Source organism: Paracoccidioides brasiliensis (assembly GCF_000150735.1).
Source record: "Paracoccidioides brasiliensis Pb18 unplaced genomic scaffold supercont2.6, whole genome shotgun sequence".
Lineage (NCBI taxonomy): Eukaryota > Fungi > Ascomycota > Eurotiomycetes > Onygenales > Ajellomycetaceae > Paracoccidioides > Paracoccidioides brasiliensis.
This window is the reverse complement of record NW_011371363.1, coordinates 1,721,640-1,745,611: the sequence shown is the minus strand read 5'-3', so window position 1 is coordinate 1,745,611 and position 23,972 is coordinate 1,721,640. Positions and strand designations below refer to the sequence as shown.

Here is a 23,972-nt window from a genome sequence, read left to right as displayed (position 1 = left end):
GTATTTTCTTTTTTTCATGGTGCTCTTTTGTTCTCTTTTATAATGGCCTGCAAGTGGCAACCCCCACGGATTCTTAAGTACCGGACCAATTAAATGCATTTTTTGTATGGGGTTTCTTACCATTTCGTTATATATGTATGATCGCACACAACAGAAAATTTGAGAGGGCACCAGAGTGGTTTCATTTCGTTTGATGGTATGTTTTGGGTATGGCAAATGCCATTGAGAAAGGATTGGTGGGAAAGCGTTGATGTATGTCAGTCAATCTTGTTTTGATTTTAATTCGTCTTCAACAATTTTTCCATGGTTAATTCCTTTACGTATATGTCAGGTTTATCATCACAAATAGGGTAATATTTCAGAGTTGTCGGAGCCGTTAAGCGTGCAGATTATTGTTGAAATATTACCTCTGTATCACCGATTCGTACCTCGCTTCCGACAACTGGCTAGGCAAACGGGGATTACCCGAGGTCAACACTCTTTCAGGGTCTTCCGCCCGTTGATGCAAATGTATCAATCGTGTCATTTTCAATCTTCCCAATTCATCGTGGTAATCTACTATATAACCAAGCTAATCTATAATTATATCCTCATCTCCTCCTATGGATAGTTTCTTATATACCTAGCGTCGTGCGTAATATTATGGGACGTCGGAATCCAACAAATACAAAGACCAAAATCGGCGATCTCGATGTTGGACTTGAAAGCTGCTATCATGTGCAAGCTCCGGAATGTCTGGCTGAAATCTAAATTTCTCTTCTCCTTCCACAGAATATCGCAATTCTGTTATAAATATATATATATACAAACGCCAACGTTAATCTGTCCATGTATTGCTATTTCTATGGAATATGTCTGCATGGCGAAAGAGGTAACGTTTCAGCAGTGGGGTGAATAAGTTATAGTAAGTGTTTCAACGCGCTTCTGCTGTTTTGTTTTCACAATCCATCCCTCCCCTCACAGATTTGTCCTCTCCACAAAATTAACAGGTGCTATAGGTGTCCCTGTAGATAAACATGCCTTGATATTTTCAAAGCATTCCCTCTCAGACAGGCTGAATGCGCCATCTGTCAGACCTCCCATATGAGGTTGTAATATCACTTTATCGCTGGTGATGTAATAGGGACTAAAGGGGGGGTGTAAGTCAAGTCTTTCTCCTTTCGCATTTATAAAAATCAGAAATCAAAATAAAGACATACTTTATCTCCGGCTCATTGGGAAACACATCTAGACCCGCCATCTTCACCTTACCCAATTCCAGCGCCTCGATAAGCGCATCTTCGTCGACTATCTTTCCACGGGCAGTGTTCACGAAATAGGCGCCGTCTTTCATCTTGGCAAACTCCTTGCAACCAATCAGGCCTTTGGTGGAGGCGTTTAGGGGGCTGTTTATAGACACGATATCGGAGGTAGACAGGAGCTCATCGAGCGTGGAGCAGTAGGTGGCTGAGTATTGAGCTTCGACGTCGGCTGGGAGCCGGGTGCGGTTGTAGTATTTGATTTTCATGTTGAAGATGAGGGCTTTGCGGGCGAGGTGCTGGTGACGTCTGCTATTAGCGGTTTTATTCCTGTCATTGTATCCATATCTAATGTCCAAGTATTTATGACAGAACTTGACCAATATCCAGCCCGATATTTTTCGTGCCCAAGTTGAGCTTCCGTTGCGATATAGTGACCAACCGTACATACGTCTAATGCCCACGAAAGGAAAAATTACTCATGGCCATAGAGCCATTGAGCAAGGAAGGGCACACAATCTGAACAGAGAAATCCGAATCCAAGAACACGCCCAAAGAGGCCGTCTTACATACCTTCCCGATATTCCCCATGCCCACAATCCCCAAAGTCATCCCACTCGGATCCCTCGTTGGCACAAGCCCGTTTCTCCAATTCCCCCCTCTAGCTGACTTTTCTGCCACTGTCGTGTTTTTCAGGACAGCCAATATCAAAAACATGCTCATATCTGCAGTAGCCTCCGACACGGCATTTCGTGAATTGCAGAACCAGATCTTGTTGCGCGTCATCCAATTGACGTCGAACTCGTTGTAGCCTGCAGAGCAAGAGGCTATGACCTTACAGTGCGGGACAAGGGCGCCAAAGAGGGCCTCATCGAATGGCTCAAAGGGCAATGTTCCCATGTGCACCATCACGGCGTCAAAGGGGCCGTGGCGCTTGACGAGATCCGCGATTTCTGGGATAGCACCAGCTCGATCAGTGGAGGTGAGGACCTGAGGTATGGGCGTTAATTATGGCTTTGTTACTGTGGTTGGGGAGTTTGGTGGGGAGGGGAGGGGAGGGGAGGGGAGGGGAGGGGGTTACGCAGAACTCATATTTTGATTTGAAGTCTGCGAGATATTCCTCGTCCGTGTACCCGGGAGAGCTGAGTGCAAGAACTCTTGGCTTTGCTCCTCCTGCAGATGATGACATATTCGATACGGATCGGATTGCTTGCTGTATCTGCTCTGTATCTTAATTCCGGAAGATCTCTGCCGATGGATGAGTTGTCGACTCGCCCCGAAATTGCGTGTGTATATATTCGGGAAACCTTTGAAGATACTTAGTTCATTCTAGGATGCCAATCCGTCTGTTGGATCATTATTAGTTAATAAACTGGATAACCCCAAGTGGATAGCATGATTCCGCAAAAGACGGTTCGAACCAGTCAAATCTCCGATGCAATGTTAAACACGACAGGAGCCGAATTCACGGCCGAATTGTAAGTCCGAATTTACTCGATCCTTGTGGGCCGTGATTCTTGGTGTTGAACTCGCCGGCTGAAAGTAGTGATGTTTGCGGAGTGAAGCCGGTGTTGAAATCGTGTCCGCGACACACCGCTAAGTCCTAACCCCTCATGCGATATAGAGATAGCCGGGATAGATATCGATCTCTGTGGGGACCGGGGAAAGGCTTGATGCCGATCCATCATACTTTTAGGCTTTCCATTCAGTAATGGTATTAATTCTACGTTAAACCTTGTGGAAGAATGATGATACGCTGTATATAACTAGGTTACACTCAACCGATCTTTCAATATCCACAATATATCTACAAATTACAATCTCACAAGTTTCTCATACAGCTATCCCGTTCGAAATAAGAGCAGACGGATCAAAAGTCAAAGGAACGCAATCAACAAACCAATCATTCAGTATTGTCTGCAATCGTTGCCACAGAAGAAGCGGGATCGACCTCCATCAACAAGCAATCAATTTCAGGCAAACCCGCTAATCATTCTCTCCATGAGATCCCCACCCTTTGAGAGCGAAGGGGTAGAGCAGAATCATATGGCCGGTACCTTTCTCATCTTTGCAAAGTTGGCATTCGCCGATGGCGCATATGACTGGTATCATCGTTTTACCGGTTTATTTTTATTTTCTCTAACTAACAGTTTTGCAATGTAGATACAGAACCGTGATGCCGTTTCGAACTCCGAGAGCTATAAGTTTCCTACGGGGCATGCCATTCCATTTACCAGAAACATAGGGTGAAGAGGATCTGTCGACTCCGGTCACATCTACTGCGAAATACATCGGCATATGTCCCCTCCGCAATGCTTCTAAACATGCCAATTAGAAGTTCTACATCTACAGATTCCATCAACCAGGAAGGTTTCTGGATCATCTTAATTTCGCATCCACCCTGTTTCCCTCGAGCCGTAACTGCAGAAGCCATCTCCGCCGACAGAGCTATCTGAAACAGAGAAGACCCGCTCACATTGTGGCTTTCCTCCCGAAATAATAATAGATCCGTTACGCCAAGCACTTCGGCTGTATCACTGTTGCGGATCTTATACCGGTGGACCGCGATGGAGATCCTCTCACGGCAATTGAGCATGAAACAAGCACGGGCGGAATTCATGCTCCATTCCTTAATCCACAGGGCACGACCGGACATCAATGCGGCTTGCCACATGTATTCGCCCTATAGGGTGAGCCTGCTCGACCTTTGGCAGGGGGCTTGAGATATTGAACCAAGGCAGGTCTGCCAGCTGGAATTTCCTTGCGCTGCCTCGTTATTTTTCTTCTTCTTCTTCTTCTTCTTCTTCTTATTTTTAATTTTATATTATATACTTATATTTTTCTTTTCTTTTCTTTTCTTTTCTTTTCCTGTTAAAATGGATGTTGTGGAGTGCATTATGTCGCCGGGCTCCTTTTCTTGTTCCAGGTTTCAGCTCTCCTGAAACAACCGAGTGATTGCATGGTTAGTTAGTTTACCCCTGTCCCAGCGTGTTCCATATTGTTCGAGAACATCCTCTATGGTCACCTGGTGGCATACCAGGGCTTTTGGAGGGATCGTTCTAGCAAAAGACGAGGGTGAGAATATTGCTCGTGCTTTAGGGCTGAAGAAAAGGAACCTTTTTCTCCAGCATCACGAGTTAGTGTGTTCCACCATACCCTCACTAATCTACCGGAGATCCTTTCCATCGCTGTTGATCTGTTGCCACGTATGGTTTGTGAAAAGCGAGTTTGCAGCACAACAATTCCAGAAGAAGTGTCGAATAGGGCATGTCCACATCTGCAGACTTATCAGTTGGCTCGATTGTCGTTGAGACAGCAGCCTTTTTCATTGCATGGCAACGGTCCGTCCTGTCAAGCTCAGCTGTTGGTTGAACACGCCACTGCCCATACACCGGGACTCCAGAAGAAGAATGTTGGGGATGGAGGAGCTGCGTATACCAAGAGAGCGCCAGGATGCCCAGCAGCGATGTACATGCAATTGGTCCCAGAATATGAGTTGATTTTCAAGGAGACGAAAGGCAAGTTTACTCAATGAAAATTAATATTGAAAGTGGGATTCGCGAGGTGATCCTTATCATGGAGGGGAAATCGTGTTATAACGATATGAGAACATCCATACTCTCGTACTTGCTTGCTGTACATTTTCTTTATTTTTTCAACGTCGGGTACGTGTGACAAGGAAGCAGCATGGAGGTCATCTAAATGAAGGGTCTACACTTTAGGATAAAGCAATGCTATATCGGAACACCCTCACATCCGTATGTGATCTCCCTGCCTCTGGAATAGTTGCTGTGTTTGATGGCAGCAGCAGTTTGCTATGATTTCTTGCTCGCCATGAAGCTCTTTATTAACTTGTTGCCCACTACTTCGGCTGGGAAAACACAACGGCTGGCATTGCACAGCGGCCGTCACCTGGAAAACTGGGGGATACCTACCGGGTCGTTTGGGATCTGTCGCGTCGCAGAGAGGTATACTTGTGAAATATACATACTTAAAGAAATATGTCAATGAACACCACAGATCTGATTGGTATGATTTCCAAAAATGAAAGCCGTAAAAACCGCTGACATCTTTAAGGATCGCAGGTTAGTTATGTTGCTCCAAGCTCATTATATAATTTTCTCATTCACGAGGAGGGAAAATGGTCTGCCAGTAGTTGACATATCCAACTCTCGGTGCTTGACATACCATCGAACATATGCAGCGGGATATTGATTCGCGTTTTTTGTTCCACAATCCGGTCCCGCCCGTTCCTGTCCGGCGAAGAAAGGCAGAGTTCTCATCCAATCTACGGGCACGACATACTGAAGAACCAAGTGGGAATATTGTTGGGGGAATTTAGTGTGCCAAATAAAAAGGCCAGATTACCATTTTTGCATAGATTTCTATTAATGCCGGCGAGTAAAGGCGGTTTGTGGATCGCACCAAGGCTCTGATGTGCTCGGGTGGACGGAGGAAACAAAAAAAAAAGGGAATGAAAAGAAAAAAGAAAAAGAAAAAGCCTTGGATTATTTGACCAAGGTGCCACGTGGAAGAAGACAGTCCCCCTAGATTTAGCGGGATCTTCAAAACGAACCAGTCGGATGAAATATTGCGCTGATTGCTGCTTTTCATGAGACTAGTTCCAGTCCCCGATCTCACAGGGATAGCCAAGATGATTTTGCTCCCTTATTCTTGGTGGTGTTCATGTTAACATGTAATTGCCCAATACTAATATATCTTAACCTGCTATGATATGGAAAAGAGGGATTTTGCGTGTAGTGGCACCGGATATACTCTCACATCCTACTACAGTTAAGACGAAACATAGACCGTATGAAGGGGAAAATCTTCTGTACCCCCGGGCGATTGGTAACCCCAATAACACTGGAGAGAGCAACTATATTGCATGAAGCACTGACGAGTTGGTTGGCACAGTTCGGGGTAACCAGGCCTCAAAAGCATCAATTTCACGCAAACTGAATTGTGGAAGGGCCTTTGCAGGCTCAGTTTCTTTCGGGATGATGGATGAAAACGCGGGCACGAATCGCAGAAATGACGATTGATGTCATTTTTCTCAATCCGATTTTGTTGGCACGGCCTAAGCAGTAAGGTCGGATATGAAGTCGATCGACTGCAGGAAGATCATTGCCTCTAGTCACGTCCATTGGTTTTTAGTTGGCTTCCTTGGCAGGAATCAGCCCCTTTTTATTTCAGCCATTCCGAGTCCCCAGTAATGTCTCACCATGGAACTTCGGAGCCTGGAGGAGAACAACCCCAAAGAGGCGGACACATGGCAAGCAAACCTAGTTCAACGTCACCATGTTCATTCCGTCACTGGTGTTTCAACAATGATGTCAAATAGCAATCAACTTCAAACTGGCTGAGTTGCAGGCATCTGGATTGTCGCCTTCCCCCGGACAGCAGATGATGGTTGCGTAGGCCCGCTGTTACCACTAGCTATTTTTGAGTGAACTCTTTGAGGATTGTACAGAAGAGCAACGTGTGGAGTTCCGAAAGTCGGAAGTCGGAAGTCGAAGGCGAAGGCGTAGATGGATGCTCTCCGTAACCCGGTAGTTACGGATAGTTTAGTTTCTTTTGAAATAAATTCTTTTGCTGAAGGAAACGAAAGGTTGTCACGAGACCGGCTGATTCATCCGTCAACGCCCAAGGAACAGAGTCTCATCTCATCTAACTAATTACTGAGAATACCAATCAAAAAATTCCCCACTCAACGGTGATTTTGTTGGGATTGCTCAATTTAGCTGTGGGGTCCTCTTTATTAACGGCCCAACCTGTTCAATGACTGTGGATTGGCTTTAATGACTGCTCGCTAGATTCCTGATCCACGCAACATTGTATACCGTCGCAGTACGGTTTGTTCTTGGTGACAGTCCAGGCCACTCATCCTCTGTCGCAATTCGATTTTATAGTGTCTGGTCTAAAAGCTGTGATCTGCACCGTTCATCCTGCTAGTTTAACAAAATATAAAAGGATCACCCATATCTGAGTGGGCTACACATCGATGGGCCCATAATAACATTGCTCACCTAGCCAATCCACATGTCCCACATGCGCCGGCTTTCACGATTGTCCTTTGCTTAAGGCTCAAGGCTGAAACAGGATCTGCGCCTCACGCCGCACAACAGTCTCTCTGCGTTTTGGGAAAGCTGGTTACACCGCCGTTCCCTGTCCCTTGTCCCTATTCCTTGCTCTTATTATCCTCCACCAATCTCTGACTGCACTCCGTCAACAAGGAACATTCCGTCTTCAGAAATCCATCGCCTATCTGCTTACCGCCCGGGTGGACTGTAACGAGGGAGCGCCATTACGAATTCTTTACGCGCTACCGCATCCAGACAAGGAGTTCACTGCTATATATAAGTCTGACAGGTCCCAGCCGCCCGAGTCGCGCTTTTGTTCCATTTCACAATGTCTTTCGCCCAGGACGAAGCAGATCGTCTTCTCAACCACAAAGAAAAGGTCTCCTGCCACCCAGAAGACCATCGCGCTTCGGATAACGATTCTAATTTTTCCTTTTCTGACGTCGAAAGTCTGACTTACGTACACTCCGATACGGAGACTGACACCTCCCACACCATGATTTCAAAAGATGTAGGTTATCATCTTCCCACCACCGTCTTCGAAGCGAACACTGGGCCCAAGGGGGTGATTGCAGATGCTCAGTCGTACGAGAGGGCAAAGAAACGCTCATTCCGTCGCACTATCATGAGTGTTACTGGCCTTGACAATACCTCCTATCCCGCCTCGACGAAAGAACAAGGTGACGCCCGACTGTCCAAAGAGACATCGCCGTTGCCAGATGAAACCGAAGACGAACAGTTCATGCGTAAATGGCGAGAAGCTCGTATGCTGGAACTACAGCGCAAGAGCAAGAGACGTGTCAGCCCTAGCAAGCGGAGATATGGGACAGTGGAAGCGGTTAATGCAAACGGGTACCTGGACGCCATTGAGATGGTGACCCCAGATGCTGTCGTCGTTGTCTGTATATACGACCCTGAGGTCAGTTCGCTTCTCTTTTTTGCATATTTCAGGAAGAAGTTACAAAATATCTAATCTTCTTTTAACACTAGTCTCCCGAAAGCAACATTGTGGAAGATTGCCTCACTACCATTGCTCGCAAACACGCAACAACACGATTCATAAAATTACATTATGAGATAGCAGAGATGGGACATGTCACTCCACCAGCCTTACTGGCATACAGAAACGGTGATGTGTTTTCGACAATAGTGGATATTTTCCATCAACTCCCCAGTGGACGAGATTGCAGTGCTTCAAGTTTAGAAGATCTCCTTATGCAGTACGTATCTCTCTTTCTCGTTTAGTTTCTGTGCACGATATTGCCAAATCAAAGTCCAAGCATCTTGTCTGACCTGTTCTTTTATGTTTTCAGGAATCGAATTGTCTGATCGATTCGACCATCCTCCCTTCGACGCGCTTCTCATTTGTCACGCTATACCCACTTTTTCTCCCCTCTCAGAATAACTCCTTCGATGTCACGATAGAATGAAACTCCATTTTGGTTACACAACGCAGATTAACCCCGGGAAAAGTCAATGAATTGGCGCTAATGGCGCATACGTCATCTTGTTCCGTCATTTTTTATCCGTTTAATACATTATCCTCAAGAAAAACCTGCGGGGCCTTTCCCTTATCCCGATGGAAATTTTGGCATTTGAATCGTATAGGAGCTTTTGTTCTATCTTCAGACATGACAAAGGACTGCATATCTTTGTCGTTTCATGTGTTTTTGCTTTTACCCGTGTTGGGTCTAAAAACCATCTCGTTCCTGGCCTGAAAAACGTCCTCTCCACTTGTCCAGTCCCACCTGAAGTTTTCTTACCACCAGCAGAGATGGGCGTTTCCAACTCCACTAGTTGTTTGTCCTTGTCTCAGCTTACTTCTTATAATTTTTTGCTTGCACACAACTGTTTTGTGCTGGTAATCCGTCGGCGCGCGTTTTTTTCTTTGTTGGCTTTTTGATGTGCATGTCGGTTGTCGTATTTACCTGTTGATATCCCTCTCATAAGCATGGGCTTTTGTTTCATTGAGTGTTTTTGCCCGGCAGTTTGTTGGAAGTGGATTTAAATTTTCTGACTTTCTCTCTTCCGTTTGTTTCTCTATGGCTGGTCAGATAGAATTTTCCATTATGAGTAAGTATTACATGTGCATTTAGCATTTATGGAGAAGGGGAAACATTCTTCTTACTCTTTTTATCTTTAAGTGATGGTGAGGGACGAGATGCAATTCGTCGATTTAACCTTAACTCTTACTCCGCTCCTTTCCGTTTGACGCTCTCCGATAGATACATACATTACAAACATACGTGAACATGTATTGAAGTACTCAGCTCGGGTAAATAAGGCCAATGGGTGCCTTTTAACGTGGGCTGTTCGGGCGTATGAAATCGGCGCAGTCCATTCTAGGCACCGTGGATATGATGCGGAAGAATGAAACCGTGGTTTTAAAGCGCATTTTTTCAGCGTTTGCATGTAAGGTTCTCAACCAAGAATCCAGACTCTCTCAGCACAGATTGGGCGCGATGGCGGAGTGGTTAACGCGAGAGACTAGAATGTGACGTATTGCTGCGTCAAAGCTAATCTCTTCTCTTCGGAGGCGTAGGTTCGAATCCTGCTCGCGTCGGTCGATTGTTACTTTTAATTTTCTTTCTCTTTCTTCCTTGCTTTCTATGCTGTTGTGTTTTGTCTCTCTTCATCTATACCCCCCCCCCCCCCCCCTTTTTGCTGATTTCCTCATGTGCAGTCAACTTTGAGGATCGGAACCTAATGTTTTAAGCTCAAATCTCCGACAGCGGAGGAAGGTTGCATAACTGGGTACATGCATTCCAAGCTTACGTTCGGGAATATTCCTCAGTAGGTTAGAATTGACCCTGCATTCACGTCTAGGGTTATTTATGAATTCAAAGGAGGTTATGGGAGTGGGCAAAGTATGTGCGGGCATCCCTCGTCAATTGCAATGGCATTTGGTGGAACGACCGATAAATGAAACCTTAGTCGAATAAATCACGGCTACATTGAACAGGTCCACTGTCCAGGATCAAAGCGCTAATTTTCCTGGAATCATTCCGCTGGGGATTGAAATTAGAAACAAGCTGGCTGGCGACAGCGGTGATAGCATTTTGAAGTCACGATTAAGGTAGCGGGTAATCACAGTCATTCTGATCGCAGAATAGATAGCATATTCTAACGAAAGCAAATCACTAGTACGAAGACGTCTCACGTTTCACTAACCTCCCGTTGGGCATGGTGTGCAGGGAAATAGATAGGCTCTCACAATAGTAGTTAATATCATTTATCTATATGATGGAAGGTGTCTTGCTGGCAAGATTGAATAGAATCAGCTCTCGGCATTTCCATTCGTGATCCTAGAGAACGAGAGATGGGCTTAGCCAGACTCATTAACGCATCACTTTGTTGACTGAATCTCCCCCTTTTCTCTCTCTCCAGATGCTATTTTCTTTAGATCAAGCCGTAAGTTAACCTCAGCCAGATTCTCCATCCCGTGAAGAAAAAGGACACTGAAGTGAATGGAATATTCAATTCCCTTTATTCATATAGAGAATAATCACCTGCAGAGACGAAGATACAACTAATAAAAAAAACCAACTGCCGTGTCAGAAATGACTGACTATGGGAACATGATTCATGGGCTCCAGTCATTTTAAGAGGAAACTAGGAAACATAGGAAAACGCCACAATCAGGGCAAACAAGATTAACGCAGATAAATTTTCGTCACTTGCACCAAAAAAGAAAAATTATAAAACTGAATACTGGAAATGAAGTAGGCGAGCAGTAACAGATGTAAGGAAGAAATCGAAGCAAAAAACGCGGCAAGAAAAGGGGGAAGAATGGCATAATTTACAACCTAAAGGATATGGCAATATAGCGTTGAAATATTTTTGGGACATGCGTAATTAAATTCATCCGTTATCCGTTTACACGGAAAGAAAACCAGTGGAAAAGAGCAACGAAAAGAAGGAGGGCAACAAGGAAAGGGGTGTATTCCTTGTCAGCCCTCGTGCTCATACAACTCCTTTTTCCTGTGTGAATTCCCAGAGCATCTTGATCAGGCTATCGGGGAGTGTGTAGAGGTCAACGTGAAATTCACCCTCTGTAGAAATCAAGCAGTTAGCAATAAATAAAAGATAGATGAGGAAAACGGTGGAGGCAGCAGGAAGTGGAACGCACGCTCAATATCATTTTTCGTATATGAATCAGTGGATTTGTTATCGTGGACCATCTGCACGACTTGGAGGAGGTCATCTTCCCCAAGCTTCTGCAGCCCATCTGCCAGTTTATCCATGTCGATCTATTAAACATTTAGGGTAAGTATTAGTCGGAAAAGAGACTGCTCCCGCTCGAAAATGGTTCTGTTTGAGAAGGGATCGAAAGATAGCATACATTCTTGTCAATCCGTTTCTTCTTCTTTGAGCCTTCATCCTGCGTACCTCCACGTTTCGACTTGACGCCGTTTTCGTCACCGGGCACTGGACCAGATTCGCGAAGGAGATTGAGGAGAACTGGTTTGGGGTTTTTGAAGGTCTGTCGTAGGGTTTCAGAAGGAAATATATCAATCAGCCTGGTTAGGAAAGCTCCCAAAACAGTGTATAAACGAGGAGGGGGAAGTGGTCACCGAGAAGAAAATTACTTACAAGAACGTGTTTCGACTCGTACTTATTTTGCTGAAAATGAAGGTCATGGTTGACCACATAGTCTTTGTCCAGCACTGTAAACCCGATTTGCATATCAAATTCGCCCCATCCTTCTTCATCGATTCTGAACGGTGGAGATTTGAAAGCTGGATTTGACATGATCAGCAAAACCTCGCAACGGCGATAAACAAAGATGTAAAGCAAACAGCACATACTCTGAATTGCTCTGGGCCCAAAACTCGGGTGAAGCGTATAGGTAACCTTGTCGAACATGGCCGCAGGAATCTCCTCGCCATGCTCGTTCAGCAGGTAAACCTCAATTGACCATTTTCGAAGTGGCAATTCCACATCCGACGCTGTCTCCCCTTCCCTGTAGATGAAACGACATATGTAAGCATTCAAGCTGCCATTTCATGTATATTGTAAATATGTATCCCTGTATGTGGCCTCTGGCTCCACATCCATATAGATATATAGAAATATATGCTGTATATGAATAGAAATGGGACACGGGGTTTCAAGCAATGAGCATTCGCGCCATGTTTTGTCCTGTCCCTACACACGCACGTAGCTATTCGCAGAGCCAATACGTCCGCAAAAGGAGCAGAGAGTATATAGAAGTTCCTTGGCCATGAGATAGAAGACATGTAATAAGAACAGTCTGGTGAGGACCGACAGGGATAGAAGGCTGTGGTGGTGGTGGAGGGGGAAAGGGATCGGGAAGGACGAACTTGAGATTCTGCTTCGTAATAAGCTTGACGGTGCGTTTAACCTATATAACCAAGTTAGAGGAGAAAAGTAAATTAGTTCAAAAGTATTATTACGAAGCATCCCAAGTGTTAGGAGGTAGATTGGAGGAAATCGACAGCGCTTTCTGTGGCATTCATGCGATTCTGGCAAGGTTCTATCCCACAACGCAAAGAGGTGGGAAACAGAGAAAAGAAAAAGAACTCACATCAGGCATCTTGGCTAGTTTTCCTACCTTTCTACTACTTGTTGCTGATGTCCCCTTCGATGAGGTAGGGGAGGAAGTTTGTTTGGTACCTGATGTTTAATAAAGTGGGATGAGGTTCATGGACAGTCAGTGTTATGATGGTGGTGATGTTGTTTGATGAAGAGATCTAAACTTTTTTTGAGCCAGATGTTGCTTCATACTGTACCAAAGACTAATTCTGTATACAAATACTCTGAGATTGTGCTAAATGAAGATTGTCAGAACAATCAGCCATAAAATAACAGAATTGAAGCTATTAAAAGAAGTAATGTAAATTAAATGAGTATTAAATTTTTATCTGTGTTGTTTCATTCACTGTCCTTCACTAAATATAATACCAATTTCATTGTTCTTACGTGCTTGTCGTGAGATTCAACCTTTTACTAACAGTAACGTAGACTCAACAGCAATTTTCAATCACATAACATTTTCTCTACTAAATAATGATGTCATATATTTTATTTAAAATTCAGAACACAACCACTCTTGAGTCGGGGAAAAAGAAAGCTGAGAAAAGATGTCATAAATGAAGTGGGAGGGACATAGCTAGGTAAAAGTAGTGTAGGGGGATTGTGGGGAACTGGATGGGTGACTATGATTCAAATGATTCTATGTACCGCAAATCGTTTCTTCTCTTCTCTTTCTCTTGTTTTTTTTTTTTTTTTTTTGTTTTGATTTGCCTTGGACCCTTTAATCCCGGCTCCAGCTGAAAGGAGAAGCACCTTGACCTTTGACCAGTCCATCACCGGCTTTTCCCAACTTCCATGAGTCGTGGATTTTTATTTTTGGAAAAAAAAAAAATGAAGAAGAACACTTTCGCTTCATCTGCACCGTGCTTCTTGGGACGATACCACCGTCAGAAAGCAGGAATGTAAGGGGGGGGGGGGGGGGGGGGGGGAGAAAGAGGATGGTAAGTGTTCTCGTTAAATCAGAAAGCAGAAAAGGTCGGGGGTATTGGGACTTTGGCATAGGGCTGTTGTTGTTGTTGTTGATGATGATGATGATGGGAATATAACTTGAGGGTCTGCGGGGTCTGCATCAGGAATGGTGATGGGCAAGGTTGGCGACAATGTGGGAGGGGTTTCAGATTTCATACGGGTCGTGTTGCCCAAGGGAAGTGCACGTCTTGTTAGACACTTCTCGGTTACGGGTGACGTCCCTTGGAGGCATTAGTGGTGCTGAGATGAGCGATTGGATTTACTCGCTGGCAGCGGCAGCAGCGAAGAGTTTCTCATTCTCTTTCTGAGCCATTTCGAAGGCTTCCTTGAAGAGATTCGCATCTACAATGTGGGAAGAGAGGTTAGTATATGTATCAAGGGGTTAGTTATGGGGTCAGATAGCAGAAACTCACTTTCACTATTGGCGAAGCGGATGGCCAAAGTCTGTGCTTCAGGTTCGCCCTCACTGACGTCCGCAGCAGCGTTCCACACCCAGCTTCGGTCACTGCCAACATTGGGGGAGAGCTTCATGTCAGGAACAACTAAAGAGACCGGGATGTCAGTGAAACCACTCCCTGCGCTGTGCTAATCACGCAGCACAACCACAAAAGCAAAAGTACACAGGGTGGGTTCCGTTTCCAGCACATACTATAATGGTTCGCGCAAACCTTCAGTGTCTTATCTCTTCGCATCACCAAACGAGTCTTGCCGTTCTCCTTGTGCTTAAGAAGTCTGACATCGCCCGTTCCACGCTCTTTCCACTCCCGCGAGTTACGGTCGAATCTGAATAGCTTCGCACGCATCTTAAAAATTTGTTCCTCCTGCTCCTCGTTCGTCTTGATGTCGACTGTCTCTGTAAGGCGAACGACGGGCTCGAAGTGGACGTCTGGCTCCTCCTCATCCTATAAATTAAACACAAAAAAGGTATTCGTATCAGTTAAAACCGCACCAAACCTTCTCCATCCATGGCGAAAATCTTTCCAAACGATCCTCGTAGTAAAATAAAAGGAGCATTTCATCCAAGATTATTCAACATTACAGTAGCTTTCCAAAAAAAAAAAAAAAACAGCGGGGAGGAATTTTCACATCAAAGCCAGATTATCCAAAAAGGTAAAGGGGGAAGAAAAAAAAACTCCTTCGTCCAACTCAGCAGGACATAGTCAAAGCCACAAATCCCGACGCTCCAACACAAAGAAGTAAAAACTCACCACATAATCATCATCCTTCCCCCTCATCGCTTTTGAGGACCCAGATGGTTCATCGTCCCCGTTATCCTCCTCCTCTCTCCTCTCCTTCTTGGGGCCCCCACCAAACATCGAGAACAAGCTATCAGAAGTGGTGGTGACAGGTTTATCTCCTCCTTCTTCCCTCTTTAGATCACCATCAGCAGCAGCAGCAGCAGGAGTAGCGTTTGCTTGTTCTGCGGTTGACTTGGGTTCTTCAGTGACGGTGGCTTCGGCTTTCTTTTCGTCCTCCGTCCCCGCCGCGTTGGCGGCGGTGATGGTAGGATCTTGGGTCTTTGGGTCGGTAACGCCAGACATAGCTGTGTGGTTTGATGGAAATACTACGGGACAGGTTTCTGTTTTTCTTTTATTCTTGCTGCTGCTGTGGGTGTGAAGGTTGGGTTGAGGGACGTTTGTGGGGCGGTTGTGGTGGTTGGTGTTTGTTTTCTAAAAAAAAAAAAAAAAGTCAAGATTGGGATTGATGACCTTAGCGAGGGGTTGACATATTTTCTTTTTAGCTAAACGTGTTGTTTGTTACTCTGTTGGGCTGGACTCGGGGGTAAATCCAGCCCACTTGAAGGGGGGGCAGGGGAATCGGCTAACCAATGACCTACAGCGTAGCACAATATTCCTTTTTCTCCTTTTTACATATTTCTCTTCCTCATTTCTTTTCTTGGGCCTGGAGGATTGGGAAGAGAGGGGTAGACAGATTGCCGGAGATCGCTTGGATTTGGTTGGTTTGTTGGGTGCTGATGTTGGCCCAAAAGTGGTTTGACGCCACATCCAGCGAAGCTGGTTAAAATCTAGTTATGTTTTCTTCAAGCCATGTAATATCCTCTTACTCCGTATGGAATATTCAATAAGCTATACACTACATATGCAAGATAGGGAGAAGAAATATATAAATTAAGAATAAAGAAACAAAAGATTTTGATTAAGGAAGATAGCTAACGCAGACACCTTCAACCAATATGTTTTTAAAATAAAAATCAAACACTTTAAAAGAAGGTGAAATGAAATCTCCTCCTTGCCCCTTTAGAACACCGTGAAATCCTGATTCTGATCCCGTCCTGCCCTGTCCGTCCTATCCATCCTGTCCCACCCCTTCACCATCGCCATCATCATCAATCATGACCATCGTCGTCATCACAAGCATGCTTGGTGCTTGGTGCGGATACACACTCACGAGAAGGGAAAAAAAAAAAAAAAAAAAAAAAAAAAAAAAAAAAACTATAGAGAAATACCCCAAAACTCCATCCCGGCAAAACCTTACTTATTGAAATAAAAATAATAAAAATATCAAAAGCCCAAGCTGATAACACGAGTGTCGATAAAAAGGGAGCAAGACAAAAAAAGGGTGACAAGAAACCAGACCGCAGGAAATCGAAGGGGAGAAAGGAGCAGGAGAAGAAGAAAACCCATCATCTAACCCCACCCCCGCATCCACAACTGCGACAGCTCTGCCCATGGGCTTTTCCCCCACATTTACTCCTCATCGTCTTCATCTTTCCAAAGTTCCCATGCCCATTCCCATTTCCATTCCCATTCCCATTCCCATTCCCATTCGACGTAGACTGCAACCGCTGCCACAAACGAGCCGCCTGTTTTTGCGCGGTAGCCATCCCCTGCAAACTCCTCACCCGCTGTGCATTCTGTGCAAGGCGCTTCGTAAAATTAAAATCATAAGAACGCCCATGGTTCTTCAAAAGCCTCTTCGCCTCCTTCTCAACCCCAACCCGCGCCTCTTTAGCAAACCGCACTGCGTCCCGATTAACAGTTGACAATTTCTCACGAAACGCCATCGAAGACTTCGTCACCCTGTCCCGCATGCGGAATTTGATCTCTTCAGAAACCTTCTGTGACTTCTTCAGTATCGAGTTTGCGGCTTCGACAGCACGCTGCAGCGAGTCCCGGCTTGCCAGTTCGGCTTCTACTCGTATGATGTCGCTCATTTCATGGAGGTCAGCAAACATGCGGCTATACACGTCTGAGAGGCCGGCCTGTGCGGCGTTGAGGTCCTTTCGAAGTTTGGAGGAGAGTTGTTGCGCGGCTCTTTTCCAGTTGGCGATTTTAAGCCATGGGGTTCCGAAATCGACCTCTGTGACCTGCTCGATGATAGGTTTTGCTTTTGTCGCTATATATATGTTAAGGAGTCCGTATGCATCCTCCCTGGGTAGTCGCAGTGCATATACTCCGTCGAAAAGACGTGTCTGCTCAAATGGAATATGCTGATCATCCCTGGTTACCGTTACATCAAACTTTAGATATTTCTGCCGTGATGTAGCGCGTGATGGTAGCTTTATGATGATGTGGCAGTCACCAATAACATGGATCTGGAAACTGCCAGGTTCGTTCCCTTGTCTGTCGGGCGGACTTGTAAGTTTCGAAATGTAAGCGTCGATGTCGACGGAATCTTTCTCTGTACAAGCCGGTAGGATAAGGTCGCGTATCGACTGTGGCATTAAAGATGTTTCTGCGGTGTTGGTTGTTGCTGTTTTAGGAGGCAGATAGGTTGCAGCCGAAGCTGGCCCAGAGAGTCGAGAGGAGGTAGACATGGAAAACAAGTGAGTGTATAGGTTAAGAATCGCTAGAGTAATAAAATGTAAGAAAAATGCTCCTATTACTACCACACCAGTGAAAATTATGAAAATTGCAAGTGTGCCCATTGCCGTGTCTAAATCGACTGGGGTGCCAAAGACAACAAACCGGTGAGAGCCATCCGATGAGCTCTTCATATCAAGCCATCTTTTCCAGCCTTGAAGTCGCTCCGAAAACTTTCCTACCTTTGGGGCTTCAACCGTTTTGGGGACGGCTCTCGGAGAGGTATGTCCCAAAAGAGATGCGAGATTCCTATTTAGTTGTCTGGGTGCAATACTCTCAAAAGTTTTCAGGTCAATTGGATATCTGTCGACCACTCTGGATTCGCCAGTCTCCTTGTCGCGGGTCTCCAGACAGACGTGTAAACTGCGGTAGTCCGGACGATCCATTAAATTAGCCTTGCTCCAGAGCAGGGTTTCAGAGATAATCATGCATGGTACGCTATGTCTCTCCATGAAGGTACGGCACAAGGAGCGGATTCGTGTTGGTACAAGATTTTCAGTCTGGGGTATAAAGAAGATGGCCAAATCTGGAAGAGTCCATGGGGTATCTGATTGGATTTCGTAGCCCGAGCCGGTCCATGTTGAATTGAGAAGCTCCTCTCGGTTCTTTAACCTTAGGCCAATGGTGACTGGCTTGTGGTCTTCCCTCTTCTCAGTCATCGAGACACACTCGTCTACGATAAGTTGGACATGGATGGGTAGGAGTTCAGCATAGTTGGGATTGGAACCAGTACCAAAGGATGCGGGGACGACATGGAAACGAGAGGAGTCTTCGGGTGCGGTACTGAAACCATGGTCAGAGCCTGCAACGAGGACATCTCCCAGCTTATCTAGGACAGTCTGCTTGAACTTCGAGTCGCCGACATATAGGGCACGGAATGGCTTAGTGAGATCAAGGCCATGCTTAGCCATGGTCTGTCGGACAGTCAAGGATACGTGGTCATCACCAAGGTGGTAGGGTGAAGCACGCAGGTAGTCCGGGATCTCAGCTTCACTGAATACTTGGACTGTATGCTTCAACTCGATAGTCTCTTCGGGCCAGTTATCCGGCTCAACAAACTCAATAGAGTCAGACACCAACTGATATGGTGGGTTGATTGTTGTTTCACTATCCTCTAGATTCTGCTCGTGGATATGGCGACGAAGCGATGGCGGTGGTGGTGGGTCCGAGCAGAGACTCTGCACGTCTGCACTGTCCACCTCGTCACTATCATCATCCCTCCCCTCGAGACTGGTGACATCGTCAGGAACACTGTGGCCCACCAGCGAGGCAGCATCTGTCTGGTCTGAGCGGGAATCGTCCTCAGAATACATATCAGAAGCGCTGAGGGTGGCCCAGCTCTCACTGAGAGAGCTCTCGGGTCGCTCAAACCTATGATTGTCTGACGTCATTGCTTCAGCGTCGGACTGTGAGGATGGAGGAGGTACAGACGGGAGCTTTGGGAACTGGAGAAGCGGTGGGTTAGTATTATTTTGGAGACGATGATGGACACTGCTGGAGGGAGCAGGCTCATGTGAGTCGGGCATCGTTTTGCATAGAGATGGGGTGCCAAGGGGTTGTAGGGAGAAGAAGAGAGATAGATATGTGGTGGGGGTGGGCAAGATAAACTAACTAGTTTACTAGTAAACTAACCAATTATGCTTTTGACTAACCAACTCGCTACTGTTATATACTTGGGCGCAGGCAGGCGTCAGACACAGCAGCGAGCTGACCAACCCTTTTAAACCATATCACCAATAACTATTGCGAATTAGCAATTTCAAAGATGTATCATTAAGTATTAGTTTCATCTCTTCATAAATAAGTCAACAAATTTGAATGGCAGGGTGAGGGGGGGGGGGAATTACCGTTAGAGAGGAAGAAAAATATTGAATGTGATCAATTTTTTTACAGTTGATCTCTGGGTTCACTAGAGTCCAAAGTGTCAAGTAATTCATAATCGGAGAGACATAGCCATTACCCATGTACAAATACAGAGAAAGTAGTCCTTAACAAAATGTTGGAAACTCAAGTCACTTGTTTATTGAACTTCCAATTGACCTACCCGTCATTAATTATACACACACTCTCAAACACAACGTGCGTATGGCCCATGGAAGTGAGGGGGGATTGGACAATTGAAGTAGAAAAGGCAAGAAGAGAAATAATCCATCACACATACATATATTGAAAACTATATATATAATACTCTTCAATACTCTTCAATTCTCTCCCATTAAGTCCTGCTTCAAACCCTCTCTGTATCTGTGTCTCTCATCTCCTTTCTCCGTTCTTTTATCAGGGTCTTTTTCCCTTGTCACAATCCCTTCTCTCCCTCTATCTAAGTGGTTATCAACAGGGTTACTGTACGGATATGAGACGTGTCTGGGGAAGGTTGAGATAGTAGTAATAGAACTTTAGGGGAGAGGAATGAGAGCTGATGAAGATTAATAAAAACAAATCAAAACCAAAAAAAAAAAAAAAAAAAATCCATCAATCAATCAATGACACCAAAACCAGAAGACTAATGAAGAATATTATAATAGAGGGGAATACTAAAACAAAAGGACGATGACGGCGAAGGAAAAGGCGAAACAACAACCAAAACTACAGCTAGAAAAGCTTCTAAGGAAGAAGAACAAACGGCAGTCCATATGTACAGTTGTCATAAGTAAAAAAAATAAAAGATGTAAAGTAAAAAAAGGGGGAGAGCGAGGAAGGAAAAAAAAGGCGTATCACGGAGAAGGTGCGTGAACAAAAAGTAAAAAGCAAATATAAAAAAGGGCGGGGGGGGGGGGGGGGGGGGGAGAACCCAGGGCCAAATCTTCCAAAGCTAAAACACATAAAAGGTGAAGTGAATGAAATAGATAATGTTTGGTGCCTGTGTGTGCTAGCATTTTTGCCTTTAACAAAGGAAGATGATGTCAACGTTGCATCCAGCGTAGCTTCCAGTCTAGCCCCATATATTTGGGACAGGAGTCATTCATTGTCGGCCGCGACCTTAACAGTACCAAGGGGTACGTGTGGGGAATTGGCACTGCCTGATGTTTTGTGCCGATTGACCCCTGTTTTGTGTCCCAAATTTGGCGCGGAAGACGTAGCTTTGAGACCGGCACAGGCTGTACATAGAGTGTCAAGTCCTGACCAGGATGCGTATACAAAGATCGAGCCCAATTGATGGTAAAGCTTTGGGTAGCTGGGGTTTGACATACGGGGTCGAGCAGGTGGTAAATAGTGCATGATATCACTCAATGGTGACCTCGGTTTCTTTTCTTTGTTCTGATTGGGTCACTGTGGACTGGGTAGAGGGAGAAGGAAGCACTCCTGGCGTCCAAAAAAAAAAAAAACGAATGAAGGTTGCAGATTGGCAAGCAGGCATAAAGTTGACATATGGCGATACGCATCCAACTTGAAAATGTTCCGGTAAGGCAGGCCAGTGACACACAAAAAGAGTAGTTGGTGGAAGATGCGACACTGTTGAGTTGTTGCAAAAAGGATTTTAAGACAAAAACATAAGACACCGTCAAGGAATCGCATGAAAAAAAGATGAACACAAGAGGAAGAAGAAAACAACGCCTTTTTCCCGTAAATAGTCGAAAAGCCCATGCAAGGGAATGATTTCTTAACACCGAATATTGTGACCAAGGCATGCTCGCATATTGGAGATGAAGGAACTGGTCCGTCTGTGTCTGGCCAGCAACGAGGAACGAGAGAAGTCGAACGAGGGTTCCCAACAATTATAATAAAAGGGGGGAGACCGTTTTCATATATATCGTTTCAGGGTGATGCCCAGCCTCCAGCAACTTCGACCCATTCCGCCAGACAACTTCCTTGTTTGCCTTCCACGTCCACAATATCCGTATCACATCTGCAGCGGCACCCAACTCCGTTTTCTTTCGGCGTATCCGGTGTATCCCAATATTCATCTTCCTCCTGGCGCTTCTTCTCATCTTCAGTGGTCATTTCAAGAAAAGGAATTCGATCCCGTTGACGGGCGGGGGCATTGGCTGGGCAATGCTGGATGGTCGTATGTCGATATCCGAAATCGCGGAAGTAATGGATATCTTTGGGCGCCAGAAGGATACCTGCCGCAAGGGAATGAATGGGTGCGTCACCCCACTGAAAATACGGGTGTCAGTCTACAGTTGGCAGCTTGTAATCAATATAAGTGAGGGGTTAAGTGTGCTAAGCGTACTCGTTCCATCCAGAAACCGCCACTTCTGTCCATCATGGTAAAGAAGTCCTCATACTCCTTGCTTCGGAACCAGTCGAGTCGAGCGATTTCAAAGTTGCTCCAGAAATGGCACATGTTGTATTTCTCTCCCTCCATAGCCTCTGGGTCGATGTCTTTAATGCCTTTGTCGCCCGGTTGAGTTTGCAATATCTCATCTGGCAATGGCGCTTCGTTAGCGGTGTCTTTGACAGTCTCTTTCGGTTCTGGGGGATCCTCTAGGAACATCTCCCAGAGGCCTTGCGAGGTGATATTGTTGGTTCTCTTGTAGGCTGATGCATAGCGGAAGATGTTTGGAACAGTCTCTCTGAGCTCCTTGACGGCAATTGTAAATCCGTAGGTTTTATTGTGCTCGATCATTTTTAGGAACGGATCACTGATATGTAGGTTAATAACAGTTATGGATTAAGGGGGGAGTATTGAGGAGTAGTCCGTACTAGGTGATGTCGCAGAAATATTTGATATCTGGTTCCAGACGCCAGTACCACTCATACTTCATGAGCAATTCGTGCTTGTAAAAGAACCTGACAGTCGCATTAGGACCCAGAAACTTCAATAAAGGGCGGTGAAGTAATATTTGATGCTCACCCGGAGTAAAATCGACACATATGGTGGTAACTCTCCATACCACCATACATGATAGCAGCATCTCCTTGCTTCCTAATTCCTTCCCTAGCCACTTCGGGGTCGACCCAATCGGGAAATCCCCACATAGAAGGATCGATTTTACCAAACTCTGAGGGGGCACTGGTATAGTTGGAGACAGTGTCCTTGAAGGTCTGGTCGAAATCTCCGTCGTTAAGAAAGACGTACGGATAGTTGTAGAATCGGTTGAAATGCCGTTCGATAGATTTGATGGATTGAATAACACCTTCCAGTTCCCTGTTTCTTGCTAAGACGACGAAAGCTGCATTTGCTCTTGGAGTGCTGGTGTCCATTTCAAGACAACCGGTAGCGAACACCTTGTCATGTTTTTCGCTAATTTTTCTGTAGAGAGGTGATGGCGATTAGCATCTGCGACAGAAATCCTACGAATGTGTTGGCCTTAAAAAATAAAGGATATAAAATAGTAAGACAAACCTGATAGATGGAGGTGTCCCGGCCGGCACCAAAATACGACCCGGAGAAGAAGGGTGAGTAACAATGAGAAGAACAATGAGTATTATTACAATACAAGGGAATAGCAAAACGAATCCCAGTGGAATTGAAATGGTGGAGTTTCTTCGCAGTCGTATTCGTCGTTTGAAAAAAGCGAATCTTGGTATTAATATGGCGCTCTTTTCGTTCGACACATGGTCAAAGGGGGGCCTCCGGCAAGTATGGCACTCGCTTTGTGAGACGTTGTACAAACTCCATGGGCGCGGATTGGAGATTGAGAAAATTCGGGGGTAGGATGGAGAGGAGGATTAAGGAGGTCGGATGGTTTTATTTGACCTCCTGGACGGCCCCAAGAAGCCAGCCTCAGAAGCGAAGAAAACACACCCACCACCACGATTAATTCACAGTATGGGGATTCGTAGGCCCTGAATTTTTCAACAAGCTGCAGCCAAAGGGAGGGAAGGTTGAAAAGCGAGGTAACTTGGATGGAAACGAGCGGATGGGAAAAGAAAAAGTCCCCTATGTAAGCAGATTGCTGATTCCGTTGAACGCGGCGTGTGTGGTCAGGCGTGCACGGGAATATCACTCAATGGACAACCATTTAACACGATACAGCTTAAAATGAGCTTACTGGTGATCATGAGAGAGTGGGAGGTTTGGAGGTTTGTCAGCAGAGAGGAGGACTCTATGGTGTCGGGGGGGGGGGGGGGGTTGCAAAAAAAAAAAAAAAAATTGGGTTGAGTTGGTTTGAGGCTCGAAAACCGAAGTTTTTATGGGGGGAAAGGATATACCCCCCAGACTGCCCCAACTAAAAAAAGAGGCGTGGCTTCGAAGCATTTGAACCCACCCAATATGGCCACCCTGTGAGTGTTTAGTATTTTTTGGTACAGAAAATTTTAGACAGGGTCCACCGGGGGATTTTTTCCCCACAAACAGCCTAAGCTTCCCAGGGATCCCCTGGAAAGTTCTTGGCTGTCAGGTCAGTCTCTGTCTA

The 23,972-nt window shown here is 45.4% G+C and overlaps 7 protein-coding genes and 1 non-coding gene across 8 annotated transcripts; 3 read left to right on the top strand and 5 right to left on the bottom strand.

Moving 5' to 3' along the window:
• Positions 1–957: 957 nt before the first annotated feature.
• PADG_05619 (uncharacterized protein) lies at positions 958–2,427 on the bottom strand (the record flags this gene model as incomplete). The annotated part of the gene is made up of 4 exons (XM_010762770.1): positions 958–1,126; positions 1,200–1,537; positions 1,812–2,228; positions 2,320–2,427. The coding sequence occupies 4 exons, from the start codon at positions 2,425–2,427 to the stop codon at positions 958–960; spliced, it is 1,032 nt and encodes a 343-aa protein (XP_010761072.1).
• A 1,041-nt stretch (positions 2,428–3,468) lies between these two features.
• Positions 3,469–3,894, bottom strand: PADG_05618 (uncharacterized protein; the record flags this gene model as incomplete). The annotated part of the gene is made up of 1 exon (XM_010762518.1): positions 3,469–3,894. The coding sequence occupies one exon, from the start codon at positions 3,892–3,894 to the stop codon at positions 3,469–3,471; it is 426 nt and encodes a 141-aa protein (XP_010760820.1).
• A 361-nt stretch (positions 3,895–4,255) lies between these two features.
• Positions 4,256–4,773, top strand: PADG_11952 (uncharacterized protein; the record flags this gene model as incomplete). The annotated part of the gene is made up of 2 exons (XM_010762866.1): positions 4,256–4,313; positions 4,367–4,773. 2 exons carry the CDS (start codon positions 4,256–4,258, stop codon positions 4,771–4,773), a joined length of 465 nt encoding a protein of 154 aa, XP_010761168.1.
• A 2,876-nt stretch (positions 4,774–7,649) lies between these two features.
• PADG_05617 (uncharacterized protein) lies at positions 7,650–8,566 on the top strand (the record flags this gene model as incomplete). Its single annotated transcript, XM_010762769.1, has 2 exons — positions 7,650–8,240; positions 8,312–8,566. 2 exons carry the CDS (start codon positions 7,650–7,652, stop codon positions 8,564–8,566), a joined length of 846 nt encoding a protein of 281 aa, XP_010761071.1.
• A 1,211-nt stretch (positions 8,567–9,777) lies between these two features.
• On the top strand, positions 9,778–9,884 carry PADG_11951. Its single transcript has one exon. It is a non-coding gene; the product is annotated as a tRNA-Ser (tRNA).
• Positions 9,885–11,284: 1,400 nt separating this feature from the next.
• On the bottom strand, positions 11,285–15,387 carry PADG_11950 (uncharacterized protein; the record flags this gene model as incomplete). The annotated part of the gene is made up of 9 exons (XM_010762865.1): positions 11,285–11,373; positions 11,451–11,571; positions 11,664–11,804; positions 11,915–12,060; positions 12,130–12,284; positions 14,110–14,188; positions 14,260–14,388; positions 14,496–14,748; positions 15,055–15,387. 9 exons carry the CDS (start codon positions 15,385–15,387, stop codon positions 11,285–11,287), a joined length of 1,446 nt encoding a protein of 481 aa, XP_010761167.1.
• A 1,103-nt stretch (positions 15,388–16,490) lies between these two features.
• PADG_05614 (uncharacterized protein) lies at positions 16,491–19,196 on the bottom strand (the record flags this gene model as incomplete). The annotated part of the gene is made up of 1 exon (XM_010762517.1): positions 16,491–19,196. The coding sequence occupies one exon, from the start codon at positions 19,194–19,196 to the stop codon at positions 16,491–16,493; it is 2,706 nt and encodes a 901-aa protein (XP_010760819.1).
• A 2,230-nt stretch (positions 19,197–21,426) lies between these two features.
• Positions 21,427–22,818, bottom strand: PADG_05612 (uncharacterized protein; the record flags this gene model as incomplete). Its single annotated transcript, XM_010762768.1, has 4 exons — positions 21,427–21,768; positions 21,845–22,256; positions 22,318–22,404; positions 22,469–22,818. 4 exons carry the CDS (start codon positions 22,816–22,818, stop codon positions 21,427–21,429), a joined length of 1,191 nt encoding a protein of 396 aa, XP_010761070.1.
• Between the last annotated feature and the right edge of the window lie 1,154 nt (positions 22,819–23,972).